This window comes from Clupea harengus, chromosome 1, assembly GCF_900700415.2.
Source record: "Clupea harengus chromosome 1, Ch_v2.0.2, whole genome shotgun sequence".
Taxonomy (NCBI): Eukaryota; Metazoa; Chordata; class Actinopteri; order Clupeiformes; family Clupeidae; genus Clupea; species Clupea harengus.
The window spans coordinates 28,021,949-28,047,616 of NC_045152.1; the positions used below are offsets into that span (position 1 = coordinate 28,021,949).

The following is a 25,668-nucleotide window of genomic DNA, read 5'->3' on the forward strand; positions in this document are numbered from 1 at the left end:
CAATGAACACACAGAGTAATGCATTCTAGATGTCTCATATCCCCTGGTCTTCCATTTATTCATAAACTTCAGACAAACACAGATCACATTTTAGTGACTGGCATAGTCCTTCATAGTGTAGTGTCAAAGCCACTAGATATAAAAAAAAATTAGACTGGCTTAGTTATCCAAAAATGTTTTTATTCACAAACAAAGGTTTTCTACAACATCTGGTCACTATAAGAGAGGAATGTTTTAGATCCAGATCCCATGGCAAAACTTTTCCTAAAGACTGTCCATCTGTCCGGTTGCCATGGGAACACTAAAACTACTCTACAGACATTGAGTCACATGATTCATTCTGAGGTCAGCTGACAACAGAGTGCTCTTAAGACACATACACACACAACCTCACATTAATATCATTCACACAGTAGTATTCTTATTCATAAAAAAAGCCAAATTTCAGACCCTCCCCCCCAAAAAAAATTCAGTGGCAAATGTAATCTCTCCCTTTAGGGGGCCTTGCCCAGATGTTCAAAAAGAAACAAATGCAGGACCCAGCTGTTTGAATTCAAACTCCCTCAATTACTTTCTATAACTACTGAGCCTGTATAGTCTCTATGCGATCACACTCATGTGTTCACTTTCAGTTCATACAGAATCACACCCACCACCTCAAACTCTGTCTAGTGACGCACATTCACATCAGCCACCATCATCATCTCCTTACTTGCCTTTCCAGTCATGCCACTCAATTTACATTGAACGTGGTGAGGTTTGAGGAAGTATCTGACCAAATACTCGCTAACTGGACATTTCCACATAACTTCCTGTTAAGTATCAGGACACGTACAAGACAGCATCTCACTCTCTGTCTGTCTATCACTGACCTACTGCCTATTCACTCTTGACATGAGACCTAGCAGTCGTGAGCCCACAGAATCAGAATTCTATTCTGGGTTCTATTTCAATGGAGGCACCATGATTCATAACCAAGTTTAAAGTGTTGTATCAGAGTGCATTATTGACATTTTCAGGTAAAGCGGGTAGATGCCACTTTAAGATACACCCCCCACCACTATAAGTGAGTTCTTTAGATCGCAGCCACTGACACCTGCTGGCTTGCTAACCCACTTTAACATGGATTCAATTTGCAGTAGTTGGGCCAGTTGACGACCTCAGCTGTCCAGAGCCGGACAGTGGAGAAGTGACCTCTCCGCTCTTCTCTGAACCAAAAGACACCCTTCAAAAATAACAAAGCTGAACTGTTCCATTGCAGGAACGGCAAGCCACTGACACCAACAAACGCGAAAACCTCCTTCCTATCTTTCCAGCACTTCACTGTTGCCGTCTAGGGCCACCATCAGACTGCATGGTCGGTACAGCTAAAACAGTAATCCTTGGCATATCCTCGGTTTTAAAGCCCCAGAAAAGACTTGGGTGGTGTGTAGAACAGTTACACTGGGGACTTGTTTCCTCAGTGCTGTCAAAATAGGAAGGAAACAAACTTGTATGGGAGTATTTTCTTAAGCATACGGGGGCGGGTGCCTGTTCATGGAGGCACACCACTGGTTCTGAGCAAGTTATCAGGAACCGCTGGAGTATCTTTAGATGGCCGTGAACAAGGGAGGGACCGCATGGAGGATTAGTCATAATAAGTGAACCCCAACAAAACACTTGGTTAAAAACCCATCTTCCTGCACAACATGACTGGACAACAAAATTGTACCAGTACAGGTCCTTCCAAAGTAGCAGGTGAAATTCTCTCATGAGTTTCTATGACAGGTATTCCCAATAACATTATTCAAACCAATTCAGTTCAATAGACACTCCCAAGATCTGCCTTCTTTTGCACTTAACAAGAGTCACTCAAATCATCAATTCCAGATTTCGGAGTTCCTTACAAACAGGTTTGTTTATGATTTTTGTAGTTATCGGATTAGCGCTTCACGAAATGCAAAGGGTAGGCCAGCAGTTGAAATCAATGGAACGGACCTAAAATAAAAAACGAAACAAAATCTGCACTCTGTTTTACTTATGGAAGCCAGTCTGAGATGGAAATGAGTTATAGACGAAAACACTGTCCCAGTCTTCCTTCCTTCCTTCTGTCTGTCTGTCTGTCTCTTTAAAACAGTCACTCAAATTAGACACTTAAATCAGCAATGTGTGTAAAAGTGAAACAAGTCTTTCTGTGTGCATGTACGTGTGTGTGTGTGTTGTGCAAACGGAGGCTGTGTGCATGCAGTATGCACATTGTGCTAAAGAAGGGGTTTATGAGGATGTCGGCATATGTAAAACACTATAGCAGGGTGTGTGTGTGTGTGTCTGCATGGTATGATAAGATGCAATCAGTGGGGGTGAGAGTAGTGTGGTGCTATAGCAAAGTGCAACGTCTCTGTGTGTTTTTCTTGCTCTTCTTGTTGCTGCGATTTGTCTCCTTGTATCTCCTGATTTCCCTCACCAGGGAATAAAAGGCATCCTCCACACCCTGAGCAAAAGATAGGGAAAGCTGTAATGGTTTTCTTTGGATTTCATATCAACAATAATTAGGAAGTGGGGATTTTAAAAACATGGCCATTGTAAAGCACTGCCTACAGTTCAATAGTATGTCCATGTATTCAAGTTTAATACTCTATGCGAAGTGTACATTATGTATGCAGGAGCATGACGTACATGACTGCACTGTGGAAGAACTTAGTGTCTCCTATGGCCACCAAACACAAAGCATAGACGATCCAACTTGGACCTCAAATTAAGAGTGACCCTTATTGGGCCACAAGGGTGACATCTATGATAAACTATGATAGTCAATAAAGAAGTAGCATTAAGATCAGCAACAACAGTATTTTCTTTTAAACCTGAATTGTAGAGTCAATCTTTTTTTTTTTTTATAGGAACGTGCTTTAGATCAAATTCAAATGTATTTCAGTGAAGACAGTCTAAGATACTAATCGGGCAATGCACACAAATGCACTTTAGTATCATTAAAGCAAAGTGGAGGTTGACGAGAGAACAAATCGCATGCGGCGAATTGTATTGTGTAGTAAGCTTCGCATTAAACTCAAAGGCTGAAAAACACAATTTGTATCTTCAGAAACCCTATGACATTGTTTCGAAGAATCTATCTGCCACCATATGCTGTGACCTAATAGTCTTGTCAACTGTGAAAACTCCAATATGTATAATGCTTTTACTCTGGTTACCTGTCGTGTTTTGGCTGAGGTCTCCACGAAGGGAATGCCGTAGCCGCGGGCCAGCTCCTGAGCCTGCCGCGACTCCACGGTGCGGGTGCTCAGATCGCTCTTGTTCCCCACCAGGACCATGGGAACGTTCTCGCTGTCCTTCACGCGGTTGATCTGTTCCCTGAACAGACACAGGAAAGTCAACTCGTCAACAAGCACGAAACATCTGATCTAATAAACACACTGAGGTGAGGAGCATGAAAATAGTGAAACTTATTTCACGTTAAGGTGAGCTGTGTTGGTTCTCATATATATATATATATATATATATATATTTGGGTGTGAGAATATGTACACCTATCTTTACCACTTTATATTTGCACAAGATTCAATCACAAGGGTTGTCCCAGGTGTTCCACCATGTAGACACTGCGTTTGTGTGTACCTGTAAAGGTGTACATCCTCAAATGATTTGATGTTGTTGATGGCAAACACACAGAGGAAGCCCTCTCCTGTCCTCATGTACTGGTCTCTCATGGCGCTGTACTCCTCCTGACCTGCAGTGTCCAGGATGTCCAACAGACAGGTCTCCCCATCAATCACCACCTGCTTCCTGTAGGAGTCCTACACAGACAGACACCTACCATAGTTACGTTGCTCTGACACACACAAATTATGAGGCAAAATGAGGACTTTACACCAAATATTCACTGGAAGAAAATCAAGAGCTTGACCACACTCAATAAACCCTTGTCATGGAAGTTAGTTTAATGTAGACGTATTATACACAGACTGGTAATGAGACACCTCCACGGTACCACTAAACACTGACATCACACAGACACATTGGTTAGACAAGCATCTCAGTTCTTAGCACGTTTACTTTGTTGTATTGTTTACAGGTCTATATCACTAATCTGGCACATAACAGGGCTGATTTCACACAAACACACACCTCGATTGTGGGATCATATTCGTCAACAAAGTGGTTCTGGATGAGCTGAATAGTCAGAGCACTCTTCCCCACACCACCAGCTCCCACCACCACCAGCTTGTATTCGGTCATCCTGAGGACAGAGACGGGAGAATACAGGTAACGTTAAGCGAGATATGCAAAGAGAGGTCAGCCTTAGCATTAGATACTATAATTCGATGCTAACTGCAGGACTATTGTACAGATTAATCTCCAACAAACTAGCAGTTAAAACTAGTTTGACTACAAGGTACGTTTGTCTTCGCCTGTCAATCACTTTGATGATGGTTGACATTCACACGAAAACTGCTTGCGAAGTTAACGTTAATTTAAACTAACTGTCTACTAAAGCACAATGTAAACACGCACGTATTTCCATGCGTATGTAAGATGGAGAATTGTTGGTGATTGTTTGATAGATAGACAGCTCGCTAATCGCAAAAAAAAAAAAAAAAATCACAGCACAGACACAGAAGGCGGCTAAGCACTCTGCTCAACTAGCAAACTGGCTAGTTAGCAGACTGGCTAACGTTAGCTACAAACTGCAAGTGTGGTTAAGACATGACCTGAAAACACTGAGCCGGAGTTTGACCCACATCCGATAGCTTCTAGCTAACGTGTACAATTGCTTTTGCAACAAAGAACTTATTTACAAAAGATCATATAGAATAAAACAGCAACCATTTTTACCTTCAACGTGCTTTCTGGTAATTTTCTCCGGTTAAACTCGCCGTGACTTGAGAATGAAATTATGGAGCTAATCGGGGAGCCACATAGCCTGAATACGTTCTTCCTTATTAATAAGAAACCAGCTACTAGCAACTTTACAAACACATTAATTGTCTTTTCCACATCGACGAACCCATTCGTAAATCATAGATACCAAAGCTATTATATTTCTAAGAAATCCGAAAAGAAATTTCAGAAGCCGGAGAAATCGGTAGTGGCTTTATCTTTTCCAAAGCTTTGAGATTCATTGTGGGTGAGAATAGGCGGGACTTCATGGACCAACAGCCATTCGTGTTCAAGTTTCTTACTAGAGTGTCGATGTAATTGGAACAAAAATGACGAAAGTATGGATTGTCCAATTACTGCGAGTTGTCTTTTACTAATTCCCCATTATTCCCCGCCTTCGTTGTGGATATATACGCCAATGAATAACGACTAGAGGTGTAAAGACGGACGTGTCTGGTTGGTATAGTGTGCTCCTCAACTCAGATTTATATAAAGGGTGTTTGCAATTGTAATAAATTAAAATCGAAATGATTTTGAGTATTTTTAGATTTCACACGTTTGTAGTTCATACAATTAACTTACAATCATTTAAATCGTTCAGCAGTGCCGTTCTTTCATTGCGATAACAAAAACTGGACACTAGTGAATAAACCCCAAATCTGAAATTTCACCCCGTCAAACCGCACCCTAATCCCATCACAGGACTGGATTAACCAATCACATTACTGTAATCATAGTGTGTTCTGATTGGTCACCACGAACTCTGTATTTTAAAGGCATTGATGTCTTTCAGAGTTTCACCACAGAATGTCGCTGCATACATTTTTTTCGTACAATAGAGTCTCTCTCCCTCTCTCTCTGACAGATGGAGGGAGGATTATCTTGGTGATTTCAGGCAAAGATTAGAGGAGAGCAGATGCACTCAGTGGGAGGAGAGAAATAGAAATGACAGAGAGAATGAAAGGATGGAAAAACTGTATAATACCAGGCTTGGAATCAGATTGGTCAATTTTACCCTGCGTACGTCAGGACACCATCTTCCATCCGTAGCCTGTGTTGAACACAGGTGGCGTGCAAAGCTATAGATTGTAATTCGTGGGCCTCAGTTGGTAGAATCAAGTAACACCACCAAGGTCATGGGTTGTTGCCCAGGGAGCACACATGCCAATAAGGTGTTCACCTTAATGGTAGGCTACTGTAAGTGGCTTTGGATAAAAGTGTCTGCTATGAGAATCAGTGTAAATGAAAATGCTCACTTTCTAGGGATGACTGATATTGAGAAATTCACTAAAGTGTATTTACACATCTCTGAATCTTTATTACAGGGATCTTTCACATATACATATTTTATACACATATTCAACTTTTTTTTGTATTAATATTTCTCCTTTTTTACATTTGCATTCAGTCCACAAGTTAGCAATCTGTTTCAAAAAAACATCAGATGAGAAGAGCACATTGAGAGAACAAACAGGAAATATGAACATAAACAACATTTATATAATCAAGAGAGGAGAGTAAAGAGTGCAATGCATGTCAGTCATATACCTTTGTTATATCTGCCCCTCTGCCTGAACTGAATTTGTCTACGTGATTCTATACATCTAAACATAAAGTGTCCGACTACCCCTATATGCTTGTATGGACTGTGTTTGGGTAATTCCATCTGTAAAAGACACTGTAAATGGTAAAAGTCCCACCCCAAACAGAATATACTTTTATCAGTTGGCTCACCACAGATCTGCTCTGTGGTCACAAATGAAGTAAAGAACCACAGGAAAACACATGTAAGATGTCACACGCAAACACAAGGGAAATACACTTGTAAAACGAATGGGAGGTGCAGAGGTTTGCACCTGGAATGTGGTCTGGGCATACAATAGCATTGAACTGACTGTCTTACATTTAAATACCCACAGGCTGAGGCTAAACATTATTACCACTAACAGCACCGCAGGTACATGATTGGATCTTTAGGTGCTTTTATGCATGTATGCCCACCCCCACCCCCCGGACAGCCTCATCCCATACCCAAAGCTGCATCCAAGAACAACCCCAGAGTTTAACTTCTTAAAATCTATACTCAACTTCTACACACACAAACAAACATTCAAAACATTTATCTATTGTCCTTGGATACCACTGTATTTAGCATTCTCTCACACATACTCGCAAATAAACAGGCACACAGAGATGTAACATAAGAGCATACAACATTGATTTTTTTTTGTCTCTGTATGTGCGCGTGAATGTTGAAGGGACAGGCATCATAAAGACAAAAGATACTAGCCAGATCATCTGTGTACCATGACCCATTAGCAAATAGGTCAGACACACACAAACGCACACACACACACAGAAATGCATAGATGTACTCGTACACACGCAGCCAACTTTATATTGCACCCACATACACTAAATGACAAGTGAGAAAGAGACATTTAGCATATAACGTTATGGAAAACACACTTGGTCGATGCAGTACAGACTTAAAATAAGTTTGAGGACAGAGAGTCCAGCCCTCAATGCTGTACCTACACACGCACACGCACACGCACACGCACACTCACACAAGTTGCATTCACTTGAGCCTAAGTGTGTTGGCTCATTGAGCAAAAGGCTCTGGTACTATGTCTTACAGGTTCACATGACCTAACCTCAGTCCTAATGGTAATCCTGACCTTACGTCTGACCCTAAACTCTAACAACTTAAAGGGTACCCGACCAACGACCTCGAAGCTCTTTACCATGCTTAGGTACACAAACACACACGTGCAAAGAAACACACACGTGCACACACACACACACACACACACATGTCTACACGTACAAATCCACAGCCACCCCTCCCCCCCTCACACACACACACACACACACACACTAACAGCAATCAAAGATATATATATCTCTCATCTTCTCATTTTAAGTGCATAACAGTGATTTTGGCAGACAGCCTAAATTACCGAATTATATACACATAATAGAGCACCATCAAAGGCCTGACTGCCACACATACATAGCGTGGATGCACATACAAACACACACACACACACACACACACACACACGTTCACGCAACCTTACAGAGCAGGAAAACATCACTGTCCACCAAATTAATTTAGCTGCATCCTTAATATTATAGGCATACACCCATACTTACAAACATACAAAATTATTACACTCTCTCTCATAAGTGACACAGGTTAACTGTGACAACACAGGTAAGGACAGCAATGAGGGGGAGATTTGAGAGGAACACACACACACACACACACAGTGTACAAATTCATTTTTAGAGGCCCACCCACCATCCTTGTTCTCCAGATACCCCTCACATTCTCTCTCCCTCTCCTCCTTTCTTTCGTACGTCTCTGTGCTTTTATGGCAGTTCTCTGTCCGCTTCTCCTCCATACAGATACCTATTGGTTCCCGGAGGCTGGACTAACTCCTCAGATTTATCCCAGTCACTGACCCAACCCCCTGCTCCTCCGCCTCCATTGGGCCCTGCGTTGGGTTGGCTCATGGCCCCATACTGTCCACCTCCTCCAGTACGGTAAAGCTCTTCCGTCTCATTGGCCAGTTCGTCTTCGTCCAGTATGCCACATTTTTCGTCGCTGGTTTCTTCTGGGTCTGCCCATGGCTGCTTTTCTCCTGATGCGAAGAGCCCTGGGAAGTGTTTGGAGGGTGAATGAAGTTTTATTGCGATGTAACGGATTTCTAGACATGTCTTATGCTAACCTCTCGCTGAAATAGAAGTAATATTCTCTGTTGCCCGTGATAACTCATGTCAACATAATGTCGCTTTGGATAGAAGCATCTGCTAAATACATAGACATAAACATAATCCCTGTTTAACATCTCTGTATCTCTTATGCCTGACTCGTGGATGCATGACCATTTGATGCCACTTGAGTTCTTTCAAACTCACTACAAAGGTAATCCTTTTAACAAAATGCCCTCACTGAACGCCTTTGCCTTTTCCCCTGGTGTGGGCCTATTGAATTTGAAAAAGAATGATGGTGGATCTTTGTGTGTATATGTGAATCAGGTGTACATTTAGCACCCACTATTTTTTCCCAATTGTCTAATAAAACTATATTGCACACAGGTAAACACAGGTAAACACACAAGCATCTCACCATAGAAGATGACTCCACCATAATGGACCATTGAGGCAATGAGAAAAACGCCCTGCCACTCCAGACGAGTCTGAAAGAGGTAAAGTGTGGGGGGATGCAAGAAATGTAATGTAATAGTAATTGGAGTAATCTAAGTTTAAAAACAATGTGATAAACTTCATTATGTTCACTTAGAATTGAACCTTACTTTGTGTTTGGTCATGGCTCCGACGATGAGTGGGCACACCATGCCTGATAAAGTGCCAACTCCATTGGAGATACCCATGAGAATACTGGCGTAACGCGGGGCGATGTCCAAATGGTTCACATTAAACCCTGTTGATGAGATAGCATTTAGGGATGGTGAGACATTAGAGAGCAGGGACGAAGACAACAGCAAATATGGAGAATGGTGCGTGTGTGTGTGTATGCATGTGTCACAGGGTGAATTGGTAGTGAGTTGGGCCCAGCTGTTGCTCATACCAGTGATTGGCATTGCCAGTGATTGAGACACAGCTGTTGCCCATTTCATTGATTGGTAAAGCATGGTGGGGATAGGTTGAATCCTCTTTTAAAAGGCCCTGTGTTTGGTGTGTTGGAGGTTGGTGGATTTAGGTGCAGGTTGGCTAGCTGTACGTCTGCTTCTGTGGCGGTTTTATGTGTCCTGCCGGTGTGCCTGCCGGTGTGCCTGCCGATTCCACGGGAGAGAGCGTGGCTGTTTTCCCGGTTCGTGATTGGGACGAGGAGGCAGTGACAGCGACGACGGGGCTATACACCGCGCAACTGGAGCTAAGCTCCAAACCGTAAGGAACGTGTCCATTCTACTCTGCTGTTGTCTAGTCTCTTTTTATTTGCCTCTCGTTACTGTCCACACTGAAGGCTGTGCACTCCTCAGGCTTCTCTGCTGTGCCATTCACTGGACCTACTGCCGGATTCCTTCTTCCCTGGTTGCTGACACGGAGCAGTGGGTGACGTCACCAGGACCGTGCCTAGCAGAGGGAATTGGCATCGCGGGGAGTCACTAATGGACAGTTTTTGTCGTTTTTCTTTTATTTGTGGGGATTCGAGGGTCGATCCCGACTTTTTTAACTTTCTTGTTGTGTGTGTGTCTCCTTGCCCCTCCTGCATTTCCATCGCCATTGGGGGTCCCAAGTTAAGGGGGTGCAGGTTGGGCTAGGTTTTAGCGTGGGTCTTGGAAATAGATTGCAGTGCCCAAGTATTTTAGAGTGCAGTGGAGTGCCTTCACTTTTCCCTCGCGGTGCCCTAGGTAGACTGTCTGCATTGCCCGATTGTTTGAGGTTGTTAATGTTTACCGTGTGTTGTGTGACTTGTCCTCCTCGGGTTCCAAGCTTATGCCCACCCCCATTGACAAGGTGAGGGAGGTTCTTTGCCCTATGAGAGCTGAGTAGGGGAGGGTGTGGGAGACCTTATACATGTTGCTCGGTGTGGGCAATAAATAAAGATATTTATTTTAAACAAACTGTCCTGGTCTTCTGTGTGGAGGGGTTTTATATCCACCTGTGTCAGGTGGAGTTAAGGGTCTCAGTTTAAACCTGTGACACGTGTGTGTGGCCATTCACACCTGAGATTGCAAAGCCGCTGAAGCCAACAGCAAGCACAAGGAAGGTAATGGCCACCCCTTTAGTGTGAGAGTACCCAACCACCAACAGCAGCGTCGCCTCCATGCCAAAACCTGACATGATTAAAAAAAATTACATACACATAAAACACAGTTTGCTATACACTGTATCATGTTCAATAGAGAGTTCAGGATAATTGCAAAACAGTGTAATACACGCACACACACATCACAGATCATCCAACCCAGAGTAGGTAGGAGTAGGCCTCCTGCCTCTTTTGCTAATTTGTGCCAGCTACCCAGACAGTGGAAAATGATCAGACACACTCACTATCTCGCACTCTAAATTTCTCTATCCATCTATCTCATGTCTCTTTCTCTCTCACCTCCACAGTTCATGAGTTTGCGCACGTTGGTTGTGGTCATGATGTTGTGGGTCCGCAGGTAGTCTGCCAGCTGCCCTCCGATTGGCACAATGATGGTCATGACCAGATGAGGCAGAGCAGACACCATCCCCACCTGGGAGAGAGGGAGAGAGAGATGATGGTGGAGAATAAAACATGTAAATCATTTTCAGTTCATGCTTTGCACTTTATTCATTTGAGCCTGTATGATTTTTTTCTTCAAATTATACATCAACTCAGTCAACAATGTACTGTGAATGAGTTTACATTTCTGTGGCTAAGGGGGACAAAGAGCAGGAAAATGGACGTGTCCTCAAACCTTGCTGATCGCGAAACCAAAGACCTCCTCGAAGTATGCCGGCTGACTGATGAGGAGCAAGTAGAATGTCCAGCTACGGCAAAAGTTGGCCACTATAATGGCATACACAGGCATCGAGGTGAAGAATTGGCGCCAAGGAGTGTTAAACTTCTGCAGAGGGCAGACAAACGCAAGAGGTAAATCACCCCCTTATACACATTTGGATATGCATATATTTAAACACGCACACATACATATACTGTATATATACACACACATTATGAACAATTATTCATTCTGACACCAGATCATTGTTGCTTACACTTTGTCAGGGAATAACTGTCTTTCTCTGACACACATAGACTCATACACAGACACACACACAAACACACATCTGTATGATTGTTAAAATCCTCATCTCATCCGCTCCACATCCGGGGGAAAAATCAAACAGCTCTCTAGCATAGTATGTTATACCACTGGCCACATTCCACCTGCCATGCGCAAAAGTGTGTGTGTGTGAGAGAGAGATGTTTCTAAAAGACTGAGAAGCAGCGAGGGCGAAGCAGGAGAAGGGTACCGTGGTGTCGGACGACTCCCCGATGGCATCCTCTATGTACTTCCTCTCCTCAGGGGTGATGGTGGGATGGGCCTCAGGACTCTCATAGGACACCAGAATCCAGAATAAGTACCAGAACACACCAGCAGTGCCTGCAGAGTTCCACGAGAGAGAAATAAAGACACAAAGACGATCGAGGCGATAAATAGAGAGTAACACAGCGACTCAACAGCAAGACGAGGAAAAGAGAAATTAGCCAGAAATAACGGCAATAAACAAGCATGAAAAAACAAAAGGGAATGGATAAAAGAAAGCTGGCTATAGAGGTGGGGCCGTAGTATATTATATTAAAGACACTGAGAGAATCTATGCAATGGTCAAGTGTGACTCACTCACCATACACATAGAAGACTGAGGACCAGCCAGTGTACTGTACCAGTATTCCTGCCAAGGGCATGGCCACCACTGCTCCGGCGTATGACCCTTGGGGAAAACACAGACATATTTACACACATATACTGTATTTGTTACTGAAATATGACATAATATTATTTTAGGATTATTGTGTTCACAATAAAAATAATACCCCTACACATGGTAAAAGAATAGTAATTATATTATTGTCAGGGAAAAACTGTCCGCAGTCACCGCAGTTTTCACCGCAGTTTTCACCGCAGTCTGAAAATAAGTATTTATTTTGGTTAAGTGGTGTTATTTGTAGGTGTTGACCAAAACGTCACTGAAAGTGATTGGCTCCCCTTGCTGCACCTCTCATGGAGAAAACAGCTTGCAAGACTTAGGCTGTGCCTAGGTTAGCATGGCTAGCATTTATCAAACTCTTACTGAATTCAGAAGGGAGAAAAGACACGCTTGAATGTTCAGATTCAGGCATTGAACCAAAGACAAAATGGACCCAAACTCTAAGCACTCTTCACATTAGCACTGAGTCATTAACGCTAAATTGTACAAGTGCAACAGGACTGTTTTAACTCATTTACAGAGACAGCGCTTCCTTTTTGTCATCAAGCTACTCCCGAAAGTTCCGCGTTTGGTCCTGGTCAGTCTACCGGCCCAATCAATTTTTTTGCTCAGGATTTCCACACTTCATAAATGAAAATACAGGTTGTTTTTTCCAAACTATAGACAACCAACAACACTGTCAGATAATAACAGCTAATTCAAAATTTTACACCACAGTATTCCTTTTGATTTAGACAGCACTGCAAGACTGAAGTATTTCTTGAGTTTCTTTTCATTTATCCCATCTGTGTGTTTTAATGTGACATACCACAGAAAGCTGTTGTTGCTAATCTGCTCCTCTCAAGGGGCGGAGCCCACTTAGCCCAGATTCCATGGCATGCAGGGTACGACACACCCTAAGGAAGTAGGCATATTCACAGTCAGCTATGACATATGACCAAACAAAAGCACACAAACGTACACACACACACACACACACACACACACATACACACACACACACATTTAAATGAACATTTAAACAGGCAGAATCAGTACCTCCACAAGCCCTTGGCAAACCCTGACCAACATGACACAGCCATAGGACACACGAGCCGCATGAGGTATCAGCATATTTAAGATGGATGTGGCCACTATCGCAAAGCCAAACACTCTGAAATACATGCACAGAAACACAAATCAGTTTTTGAACATACACAGAGAACAAGAAAAAACAAAACCAACCCACAACCTCCTAAGTCCTGCCAACCACCCCAAGATAGACACTGAAACCACTGTTGGTCCTCACAAAATCACGACCTAATATCAAACTGATGTAAGAGCATCTAGTGTCTCACTATAAACCCTATTAGAAGGGTATCATTGATGAGGCCGAACACACTGACACTAGACTGGTGCAAGCTCCTTACCGGTTGGCTGCAAACTTTCGACATATGAATCCTCCAGGGATCTGTGTGACTATGTAACCCCAGAAGAACGAGCCGTGGATCATCCCAACAGTCTCTGGGTCCCACCCAAACTGAGCGGCCTGAAGAGAGAGAGAGAGAGAGAGAGAGAGTGTGAGGCATTTAAAGAAGAAGGCGTCAAAATGCTTAGGCAAGGATAGCAGAATGCAGGTAATTTAATAAGTGCTTTCCACTGTGGAAACTTAAGTCATCTGTCAATAACCAAATGCTTACTCCCCATTTTCTAACTGGCAACATAGGTGATTGTAAGGACCACTGTTTGAATGAGACTGACAACATTGCTCATACAAGATTATTGTAGAGTAATCACATGAAAAGTTGAATGTGAATGGCTGTTATGAATTATCAGTCATCTCTCATATTTAATATCATAAACACTCCCAAGATCCAAAATGATTGCTGATGTAAAGAAACTATCCTGCTGAAACAAAAATATTCTCACGCAAGCCTAATATGACAACAAATATGATAGCAAATATGCTGAGAGTTCAAACATCACTTGGAAAAAGTGCATCCATTTTTAGGACCCATGGCATTTCCAGACGACACTATACAAGTCCAACTCCACGAGGGCTTACATCTTATGTCTGCCCTTCCTTTGTCTCCCTCTCACCATCATCCATGTAACCCACCATCTCTCTGCCCTGCTTTTCTTTCTGCCATCTTGCTCCATCCCCCTCTCCTGATTGCCAATACTTCAAATCATTCAAATCTGTCTCTACTCTTGACCTGCCTCTTCCCATCTTCATCTTCATCCACCTCTCTCTCTCTCTCCAATTCTGCAATCCTTCTGTGACTCTCTCTCCTCCCCCTTCCTGCTCTCTCCCTCTCTCTCTCTCTCATTTCTCACCTCGATCACTTCGTGCTTGCCGTGGAAGACGGTGTGGTTGTTGACCATGCTGACGATGGCCACGCCAAGGTTGCAGCGGATGCCAAAGGAGATGCAGAAGCCCAGGCCGCAGAGGATGGCGATGATGTAGCGCCGCGGCAGGCCGCAGCAGGTGCAGTCGACGACGGGCATCTCCTTCTCCTCCAACAGCTCCGGACGCCCCTCTGCCGACAGCTCGATTGTCTCGCCATTGTCCTGCTTTTTCTCAATGAGTCTGGATGTGAACAGAATGAGGTAGATGAGTAGAACATATTAGTGTTACAAGTTTCAACTATACTATGAGTTTCTGTCATTAAGATAGTCAACTTTTTCATTCTTGAGAGAGAGAGAGAGAGAGAGAGAAAGAGAGAGAGAGAGAGAGAGAGAGAAAGTAGGTCAACAGTGGTGTTGTTTGATAATTTTTTGTCTGCGTGTGTCTTGCAAAGCAACAAAGTACCAAGTCAGTAAGGAAGTTGGTTATATATCAGGACTGTCTGTAAAGCTTTTTGTATTTTTCACATGCAGCAACAATACTTAAGCGAGTGAATGAGATAGAGGGTGTTCTGATTGCCTTGAAATCATATACAAAAAATATGAGTTCAAAGAGTTGTTAAAAATCTGTTAAAAACATGTTCTCACTTGATCTTCGTGCTGTAACTGAGAACAGCTGATATAAATCGACGTGAATGCATTTCAATTGATCAATTTGTACATTAAAGAAACATGAATCAATTTTTTACCGTTTCTTATTTTTTACCATTTCTTATTAGGTAACTAGTTTACGGGGACGGTGCTATATGGGGCGCAAGGGATGCAGACACACCTGGACCCAGTCTTACAAAACAAAATCATATAGCAAGAGTCATGACTTTAGGCAAGCGCTCTGGGTTTTCTCCACAAAATAAACAAATTCAGTGCTTTAAAGCAGGGACAGGAAGCGTGGCTTGAGCTATTAGCTTGAGCTAATAATAATTTAAATCGTTATTCCCTGTCCTAAGTTGGTTAAGGAAGCATTTTCCTCAGAATACGTCATTGCCATTGGACACTAAATATATGCCCTGCCCACACTGGACCCTCTATGAGTTCTGAGACAAGGGTGGGTTTAGGGCGTCTTAATGTGGAACACACACCAAAACAAATTGCGTTGCGAAAAACGGAAAGAACATAAATGGCACCTGGAGAATACAAGAAGGGAGGCAAAAAACACCTGGACAATGTCCAATTCTGCGGGGGAGGGGGGGTGATTTTGCCATATATTGCACCCGGGCCGACAGGTTGCACCAGCGGGTGTCCACTGTGTATTCACTATCTGCTCCGGGTCAGAAACCCCACTGAAAATGTAGGCACAGCTTTTAAAGCAAAGGTCCACAAATAGCCAAAAGACATCACTTTGCAAGACAGCAAGCTTTCATTAGTGCTACTGTGCTGTTTTTGGTCTTTATAAGGAAAGTATGTTGGCTTTTGCTGGTTAGCTCGTGAGAAAGAACTCCTCTTTATAAGAACATCATGAAGGACAAGGACATTAAAGAATGATATATGCATGCTACTGTACTGTGGCAGTTCAACACGCTAAACTCAATACGGCTACAACACCTGTTACTAACAGCTATAAAAAGATGTCAAGCAGTCTTCACTAGTTCTCTACGAGCCTTAAACTTTGGGGAGAGTGCCAGGGGTGTGATATTGGATGCAAGGGTTGGTCTCTGGCATTTCTTGTTTCAATAGAGATCGCTACATGGCACTCCAACAGAGACCTAAAGAGAGGCCATCTGCACATCGCAACCTGCCCATTGCCAGCTCTCTCACACACACACACACACACACACACACACACACACACACACACACACACACACACACACAAACACACACACATACACAGACGGAGAGAGAGCGAGAGAGACAGACGCACTCATAAGCTCAACTGTAATGCACATGCATAAGACCTCACTTTACAGATGAGTATAGTAAGCATAAGGAGATGATAATTTTCATAGATAGAGACAAACCAACACACACACACAGACAAACACACAGGTCCCTAAGAGTCAGGTGGGGATGATCCAGTTATTCAGTGATCTGGACAGATATTGATGAACAAAACACACACACATGGAGACACACACAAACAAACACACACACACACACACACACACACACACACACACATAAATATGCGTCAGCACAGACACGCCATGTAAAGCATGAATGTTTTCTGCTGTTATTCCTGTAATGAGTATTTTGAAATTCCCACGAAAGAAAATTATTTTGACACATTTCGTCAATTTATGTGAACATGTCAGGCTCCAGTAATATCAGTTAATTTGCTTTGTTTTAAGGAGAATATGCTTGAATTTCATCACAGTTTAATTGATGGTAAAAACCAAAACATGGCAGGCAATCGTCCACCAAATTTAAAACATGCGAACAAACATGTGATCCGTGGCAGCTAGATTACATCTCTGTAACACACGGTTTCATCTGTTAGCAGAACGTCACGACAAATGCAGGGATCAAACTCACTCTGCTCTCTCACCCCTACTGGAAGCAAGATGTCTTTTTTGAGAGAGTCATCAGAGTACAAAAAATCAAACATTTTACACTGAAGCAAAAGAATGTTTTTTATTTTTCTTGGTATTTCCAATCTGCTGATATTCTACAGTGTTTGCAAACGGTGGTCAGCTGGTGGCCAAAGGAAGTAGCTGATGCTGGCTGGACCGCTGCGTAGAGGAGAGGAGAGGAGGGGCGGGGCGGGCCAAATTCCTGAGGGTTTTGGCCACTGTGTATGCAGCATCACGGAGCCCCCTCACCCTCCCCTCCTATCCGCGCAGACACGTTTTTACCTCACTCTTTCTACAAAGCAGATTCCCTGTAATCCTGTCAACCTCAAACAACACGCAATCTGGGAGATAAAGGAAGAAGGCGGAGGGACAGGGGGGAGAGAGGGCGAGAGAGAGCGAGAGAACGAGAGAGGGACAGGGGGAAGAGAGAGGGGGGCAGGAAGAGAGAGGCAGGGAGGGAGGGAGGGAGGGACGGGGGCAGAGAGCACATGAGCCCATCATTCAGAAGTCAGGGTGTGTAAACGGGAAGGGGATTAAAGGTTGTGTCCTTCTGTATCTTTCACATGCACTCCAACTCCTTCCGGTGCTCCCTGGCTCTCCCTCCCCCTCTCTCTCTCCCTCTCTCTCTCTCCACCCACTCCATCTTTTTTCTCTAACCCCACTATCTCCCTTTATCTCCACCCACTGTTTTAATCTCTCCGCTCTCAGATTAGGATTACAAAATTATTTACTTCCGGAAATGAATATGGAAGGATAAACGAGGGCCCATCCTACCAGCTAAGAACACACACACACACACACACACACACACAGAGCTCCCTCTAAAGTTCTCCTCATTTTTCTGTTTCTGCATCATCTCAAACTTAAATTTGCCACTAATTTCACACATAAACACACAATGCTCATCACAAACATATACACACACACAAAGCCAATCTTCTTACCTACATACAGGGAGCTTGTTAATTAAGATGAAGTTGCTTTAAGGACAGATTGTGAATGGACAACCGCACATATGTTACCTGCTAATGAGAATGGCTGTAGGCTTTAATTAATGTTAATGATAAACTACAGCCCTTTAGTGTGTGTGAGAGTGTGTGTGTGTGTGTGTGTGTGTGTGTGTGTGTGTGTGTGTGTGTGTGTGTGTGTGTGTGTGTGTGTGTGTGTCTGTGTGTGCGTGTGTGTGTGTGTGTGTGTGTGTGTGTGTCTCTGTGTTTCTCAGTGGATCTGTGGACAGGTGTCAGACCGCAGGGGGTGGAACACTTTCACGGGATACACTCCCCAACTCCACCACGTCAGCATTTACGCATTTGCTCACACACACACACACACTCACACACGCACACGGAATCTCCAGATACTGCTGTATGCAGCATCCTCGTCAATTAATCTCACTGGGCAATGGGCAGTCAATGTCAGTATCAGTAATCTAGTAGATATATCAAGTGTCAGTACTAAACAATGTCTCCACATTCTGGTTCAGCATAATGTCCATTATTCAGTAGTTTGCCTCAGACCTGGGGAGTATCAAGAGATAAAGGAGATAACAAGAGGTCACGGGAGATAAAACTCCAGGCTATGCGTTAATTACAATACACTCCTGTGCACGCAAATTATAACACACTCCTCCACACACACATTTTAAAAGATTTCTGTCATTATTGTCTTTTATCAAAATATGACTTTTATATAAATGACTTTGATCATTTGTGCAGAATGAATGAATGTAATTTTATAGCTGGTAATTTCTGTTAAATTAATAAATGATGTTAAACGTCCTTTTTTGGAACGTAAAACACGTACCCTGTCACACCTGTAGTTTGTCCATGATAATGTACTATTTGTGTTAACAGTGCAGCTAAATTATTAGATATTTTAATCCAAATGCTCAAATATAAAGGATTAGTTGTTTGTGTAATTATCTTAATGTATATGACACCCAAACATGAAAAATAATCTATGATGTAAAGTAATTGAGTTCATTTTAATGCATTTTGGGACTTTAACCTGTTTTGGTATTCTTTCTTAACATGCTTCACTGTGACAGGGATTTGAAACTGGTCAGAGCTGTTTAAGCAACATTTTGATGGATGAGAAACACCCTTACAATGTACCGTTTAATTTTGTGTGTTTTTCATAGCTTCGTTCTTTTGTTACCTTTTACATTAAATTCAGTGCTTCACAGAGTGTTCCTGTTAATCCCCCTGTAAGAGGATGATGGTGAAGGGCTATTACATAATCCCACAGCCCTGTCTCTTCATGTGTCTACATACAAGAATGAAATACAAAACTCATCTTTCTTCAATATCACCTCTGCTCCTTCTCTCTCACCCTTTTGCATTAACATCATCAGAAATATATAACTACCCATACGCTTCATTGTAAAAATGAACCACTTTTCGGCAGGGAAGATCCAAGTAACACACTTTGCCGCAATACTGTCCAAATAGGTCCCTACATCTATTTTATATCTGACCACTATCTCTTCCTCACTTTTCCATTCCCGCAGACACAAACCCCCCTCCCGCCTTCCAACACCCAACAACATATTCATGGCCTGTTCTTTCCTCTCTGCCTCTTAGTCACCTAACCACATGGAGCAGCTTCCCCCTCCCGTCACTGCACCTCTAGTGAACAGATTGGGTCTCTGTGGGACAGTATCACCTAGGGAGACTCTCCCCCTCCCCACCCGACATGCTCACACACACACACACACACACACACACACACACACACACACACACACACACACACACACACACACATGCACAACCACACACACACGCCAGAACACACTCACACACACACACACATAAATGCACACACAACACCTGACCTTCACATTTGTTGCAAATAGACGCACAATCATTTGCGTTAGCAGTGGAGTGCTACCTAGAGCCCATCGAACCCAGTATTCCACACCATTGGAACATACGTACACCCACACTCAATGCAACAACACCTGATATAGAATAACCTCAGTAGAGTAAACACTCATGAACACACACAGAGAAGTGTGCATGTTTACGGGTATAGACTGATAAGATGGAAGCCATGTATACGAGCATCACAGGACTAACAGGGTGGCTGTTTTGGTGTTTGGAAAGAAACAGTGCAGGGCCCAGGGAATAACGTGGCTAATGCTAAGACAAGAGATATTGACCGATGACCTCTGCTGAAGGGAGAGAGTTTGCTTAGCCAAATGAGTGTCATATTGAAACACTAGGAGCTTAATTCTCATGCAGCAGTGGCTTAAATAATAAATGAACTGCTGAATGGGTAGCACAGTCTGGGGGCAATCACACACACATAATTTCTCTCTCTCTCTCTCTCTCTCTCTCTCTCTCTCTCTCTCTCTGTCTGTCTGTATTTCACAACACACACACACACACACACACACACACACACACAAGAGAGAGCTGCATTATCATCTTTATCTTTTTCACAGGATCGCTTTATGTTTGGCTTTGTCAGTTTAACCATTTCCCTGCTCTTCCAGTGTTCATGCAAATCTCAGGTGTTTGCGAGTAACACCTGATTCCACAGTGAACTTGAATGTTAAATAATCTGTCAGGCACTCTCTGACATGACAGGAGAGAGAGAGAAAGCGAGAGAGAGAGAGAGAGAGAGAGAGAGAGAGAGATGCTGTTCTGACTCTTTCTTGTTCCAAGTCTGCCTTTGACCCAAAGTAACCAAAATCAGCACACCTGAACCACAAAGTTTAGAACAAAGTTTAGGATATTTGTGCACTTCCTCGCCAAGTCTCACTTGGTGTGTGTGCCAGTCAGTTTAACAACTCGCATGCTTAGCAGTATCTCTTGGGACGCTCGTGAGAGCTTGAATAGCGATTGCAGATACACGCACCCGCTTTAATCTGCATGGAAACACACATTTCTGTGGGGAAACGCCCTACACGTGCCATCAGGAAAAAAGTGCGGGTTGACTCGCGTGCACTCCAAAGACTTAATCCGAGGTCTGGATGATGGAAAGGACTCCTGTTTGCGTGGGACTGCGTGGGGAAGCTGCGGAGCGCTGGGGAAAAGAGAGAGACGTGGGGGTGGGGGGCAGAGTTTGGGGATTTGTGCGGCCCGACAGCTGGGCGGGCAATAGTGTGTGTGTGTTTGTGTTCGTGTGTTGGCGCGCGCCCTAGTGTATGTGTGTGTGGCTATTTCAGGACGAGATTTACTAGTTTAGACTACCACAAACAAGAGAGCGACTGTTCATTGGATGCACTCTTCGCTATTCGTTGAGGAATTGTACAATTGTCTTCAAAGCTTTTGAATGTTGAAATAAATGAAAATGTAGTCGCCATCATGTTCGCCAAATACATGGAAAATATATGGATGTGCATTGTGGAGGACATTTAAAAGTCCTTACAGATAGTTCATTCATTAAAATCTGTACTGATTCACAACCGTTAAAGGTACAGTTTCATACGCAAATCACTTTCAAACAGCTGCACGCCGTATTCTATGATGATCTGAGGATATTCGTGACTGACTAGATGAAATGGTATAAAACTGAATTATTTTCACACGACTAGTACAGTATGACTGAAACAAGCACTCATACAACCAGAAACAGGGATTCTATTAAACTATTGGAAAGGTTTTTTTTTACCTTTGCAGTCTGCTTCATCATAAAATATTTACCCAGGAAATATGAATCAGGGTCCGTAGGCCTATTTATCTATTAATTTCACCTTCAACTGCACACAATTAACGCTTTTATACACATTTAGAAAATTAGGTGGTTATGATACTATTGGGCTACAGATGCACTTTGGATTTCAGCAGTCTCTTCTGACTGGCTGGTCTTGCACTGCTCAATGAGCCGGCGCGAGTACCTGACGCTCAGGTGCAGTAATGTGGGGCACGCGTGTGGACTGGAGACCCTTTACAAACTGCCCAGTGCGAGCTCTGGGTCCAACACAAGGCTAATCTGATCCTATCAGATTCAGTAGCGCGAATCCATCTCAAAATCAGTCAAAGAACACGCACTGAAAGTTACGTAAGGACACCTTTCAGAGAAACTACAGCTTGTCGTGGACTTTCATTTGGCCCCAACACATGCTTCTTAAAATGTATTATGTTATATTTTAGACTAACCACGATGTCTATAGTTAATATGTTATACGAATAATTAGATACAAAAATAATGCAAGGCCTTTTTTTTTCAAATAAATCGTGATATCATTTCTAATTGTATGGTATTTTCCACTATCCACTAATCTCATCGAAGTCAATGAGGACATGTCCGGCACAATTCTACTCAGGTAGCTACTATCCTCCGGGTGTGAGGGGGCGCGTCCTTGTCCCTATAGCGGTCACACACGGATTAGGCATCACTGTCATTTATCAATGACTCTTGAGTGATTTAGGCGAGAAACAGACACAATTTATGCTACCTTAAGTACAGGGTTAACTTTGAATAAACTTGAGAAGGATGGATAGACAGAGGGACTTGTCAAATACGGGTAACGGTGTAGACAGCACACACCAGGGTAGGTCTACATAAAACTCTCTGGGTGGGTGTTCTCGAGACCCCGAGTAGTTTTAAAGTCGATAGAAAGGTGTAGGTGGTACCTGTGAATCTTCCCAAGTGTTTTCCCCGCCACTGCCTTGAACCGATCTGGTCGGATCTCCATCCTCGCGACTCTTAGATCCGGCCGGTGTGGTGCTCTCCCCGCGCGCACTCCTGCTCGAGCGCGCTGACTCTCTCTGTCGCTCTCTCCCTCTCTCTCTGTCTACCCGTCTCGCTCTCTGCTGCACTTCACTATCTGTCTATCCCTCCCCTCCTTGCTCCTTGCCTCCTACATGGCAGGACCTCACCTTCGTCTGAACTCAAGTCCTTTCTTCCTCTTTCAACCTTTCTCTTGCTTACTTGGAAGTACTGTCCGAGGTTCGGAATCCGTATTTAGTTTGTTGAGAGAAAGTCTCTCTCACAATCACAGACAGCGACAAACTTGGATCTGTTTGCCTCTCGTCACGTTTTCTTCCACTTCCTAACTTTGCAAGTAGAATAATTTCAAGGAATCATGACATTTTTATACTAAGAATGGATAGGATTAGATTGTATCTATCTCAATAAGTGTTATCGTTAATGTGAATAAAATCAATACACTTAATTTTGCCATCTACTGGTTAATGAACGAATGACATCAAGAGGCATGGACACACACACACACACACACACACACACACACACACACACACACACACACACACACACACACACACACACACATACAGTGAAAGACAGCACACCCGGAAAAATGAATAAATGGCATGGTTTATTTGGCAATTGCAGATCTCTCATTTTCACACAAAGATAAAAGTAATAGTTGTTATAAAAGGAAATATCACACACACACACACATACACAAACAAACAAACACACTCGCCCAACATAATGTTCAAAGAGGCAGTCTGGCCCGAGGTATATTTATGAAAAAATAATACAGATCAGAGATGGTTCACATGCAAACCTATCCCCTAAAAATCCACACACTTGAAAGTTCAACTCATCTACAGTTTATCGGGATCCATCTCTGATTAACAGCATGTCCGCTCTGCCTTCACTACTATGAGAAGGAACGAAAGAGGGTAGAAGCTGCCATGTGTCATTCTCTGCCTATATATGAGCATGTTTGCGTGTATATACTGTACACATATCTGATGACGACTGTATGTGCACAGGTCATTTGGAATGGTGCTGGTGCTCATTCCTCTTTGGCTTTTTTGTGCAAAGTTGCCTTCACAAACATTTAAAAAATGCATACCTGTAGGCACTCCCCAAAAATGGCTTGTTACATTGTAACAGGACTGTGTGTAGAATAATACAAGCAGTACATTGTCATCATTATCATCATCAATAATGTCAGTCCAAACTACAAAATATAAATGGCTCAGCAGATCGGATTATCAACATAATTGCTGACTTTGGTTGGTGCTTCCTTTATGTGGCCGCCTTGCAGTGCGGCAAAATAAGGAACATCTGGCACTGTCACCATACATGGCACTGACTAACCAGATCAATTAACCAGTTGAAAGTTCTGATCCCTTATTGATTGCTCTTGCAAACACTCATCCGTCAACACAGTTGAATGACAGAGAGGCAGGCTTAAGAAGGGAGTTCTAAGCCTTAAGGCTTGTGTGACATAGATTACAGAGGTGTGCCAGTCTGAAGGTGAACATAGGAAAAATAAATATTAACATGTGAGTGTGAACATGAACATGAAACATGGGTATGGTAGTTGATATCAGTGCCCCTTTGGTGTAAATAACTGCAATAGTGTCAGGACTCAAGGCAAAAATCATCTTTGGTTCAAGAATGGCCCACCATCATATGGACATTGTCACAACAGGGCAATACATGATGCAGACTTTGGCAAGTTTCTGTCTAGTGGAACCAAAACATCCACGTGGAGGCAAATCAAAGCTGTTCTAAAAGGCAACATGCTCCATTCCCTATATATTTGCAGAACATTCTTAAAGGTATGAACCCACAGTGTGCATCCATTTACTGAACACGGTGTCAGTAAACCAAACCTAGCTATATTATAGCAGCATACTTACTAGCATTGAGCTAGCTTGCATTACTACCAACAGTAATACTGTAACAGTTAGCTTAGGTTTACAGTTACTTGGTGTAGCTTTACTGCTGATCCTATTAACTGACCCTGGTGTTTGTATCAAGAAATCATTGTCCCTTCTCAACATTTCCTATTCTGACCATTTTACATTCATGTACAGGATATTGCATAATAAACATTTACATCTTTGTGGCTCCACTCCTCCGGTGGCCCTCTACAGCATATACAGTGCCCTCCACAATTATTGGCACCCCTAGTGAATATGAGCAAAACAGGCTATAGAAAAATATGTCTTTGCTGTTTATCCTCTTGGTCTTTCACTCAAAATATTCACAAAAATCTTACCTTTTCATTGAAGTAAAATTATTGAACGAAAAAAAAACTGTTGACCTTAAATAAATATTTTTCCCCAAAACATGTGTGCCACAATTATTGGCACCCCTGGAAAAATCTTATAATTAAAATATAACTGAAGTATATTTCCAGTCATGTTTTACATTTTTAAGTTCACCTGTTTGATAAGGAACTCTTAAGAGGTCAACCATGACTTCCTGTTCCACTGGCGTACAAATATGAGGTGACACAGGCCAAATTCCATTAGTCATTCATCACTATGGGAAAGACCCAAGAACACAGTGACGATGTGCGACGGAAAGTTGTGGAGCTGCACAAATCAAGAAATGGACACAAGAAAATCTCTAAAGAGTTGAAAATACCCATTTCCACTATCATGGAAATAATTAAGAAGTTTAAAGCGACAGGAGATGTTAAGAATCAGCCTGGAAGAGGACGTGTGTGTACATTGACCCCACGCACCGTGAGGAGGATGGTTCGACTGGCAAAATAATCTCTAAGGATCACAGCTGGAGA

At 42.9% G+C, this 25,668-nt stretch overlaps 2 protein-coding genes across 2 annotated transcripts; both read right to left on the reverse strand.

The window, feature by feature from the left end:
• Positions 1 to 159: 159 nt before the first annotated feature.
• Positions 160 to 5,120, reverse strand: zgc:55558. Its single transcript, XM_012821524.3, has 5 exons — positions 4,828 to 5,120; positions 4,120 to 4,231; positions 3,610 to 3,788; positions 3,186 to 3,345; positions 160 to 2,470 (listed from the first exon to the last, which is right to left on the reverse strand). The coding sequence occupies exons 2-5, from the start codon at positions 4,228 to 4,230 to the stop codon at positions 2,357 to 2,359; spliced, it is 564 nt and encodes a 187-aa protein (XP_012676978.1). The 5' UTR covers position 4,231; positions 4,828 to 5,120; the 3' UTR covers positions 160 to 2,356.
• A 1,035-nt stretch (positions 5,121 to 6,155) lies between these two features.
• slc17a7a (solute carrier family 17 member 7a) lies at positions 6,156 to 23,308 on the reverse strand. Its single transcript, XM_012821516.3, has 13 exons — positions 22,790 to 23,308; positions 14,626 to 14,878; positions 13,719 to 13,837; positions 13,348 to 13,462; positions 13,118 to 13,205; positions 12,226 to 12,312; positions 11,851 to 11,981; positions 11,292 to 11,441; positions 10,955 to 11,087; positions 10,572 to 10,682; positions 9,198 to 9,325; positions 9,011 to 9,080; positions 6,156 to 8,537 (listed from the first exon to the last, which is right to left on the reverse strand). The coding sequence occupies exons 1-13, from the start codon at positions 22,849 to 22,851 to the stop codon at positions 8,251 to 8,253; spliced, it is 1,734 nt and encodes a 577-aa protein (XP_012676970.1). The 5' UTR covers positions 22,852 to 23,308; the 3' UTR covers positions 6,156 to 8,250.
• Positions 23,309 to 25,668: the final 2,360 nt, after the last annotated feature.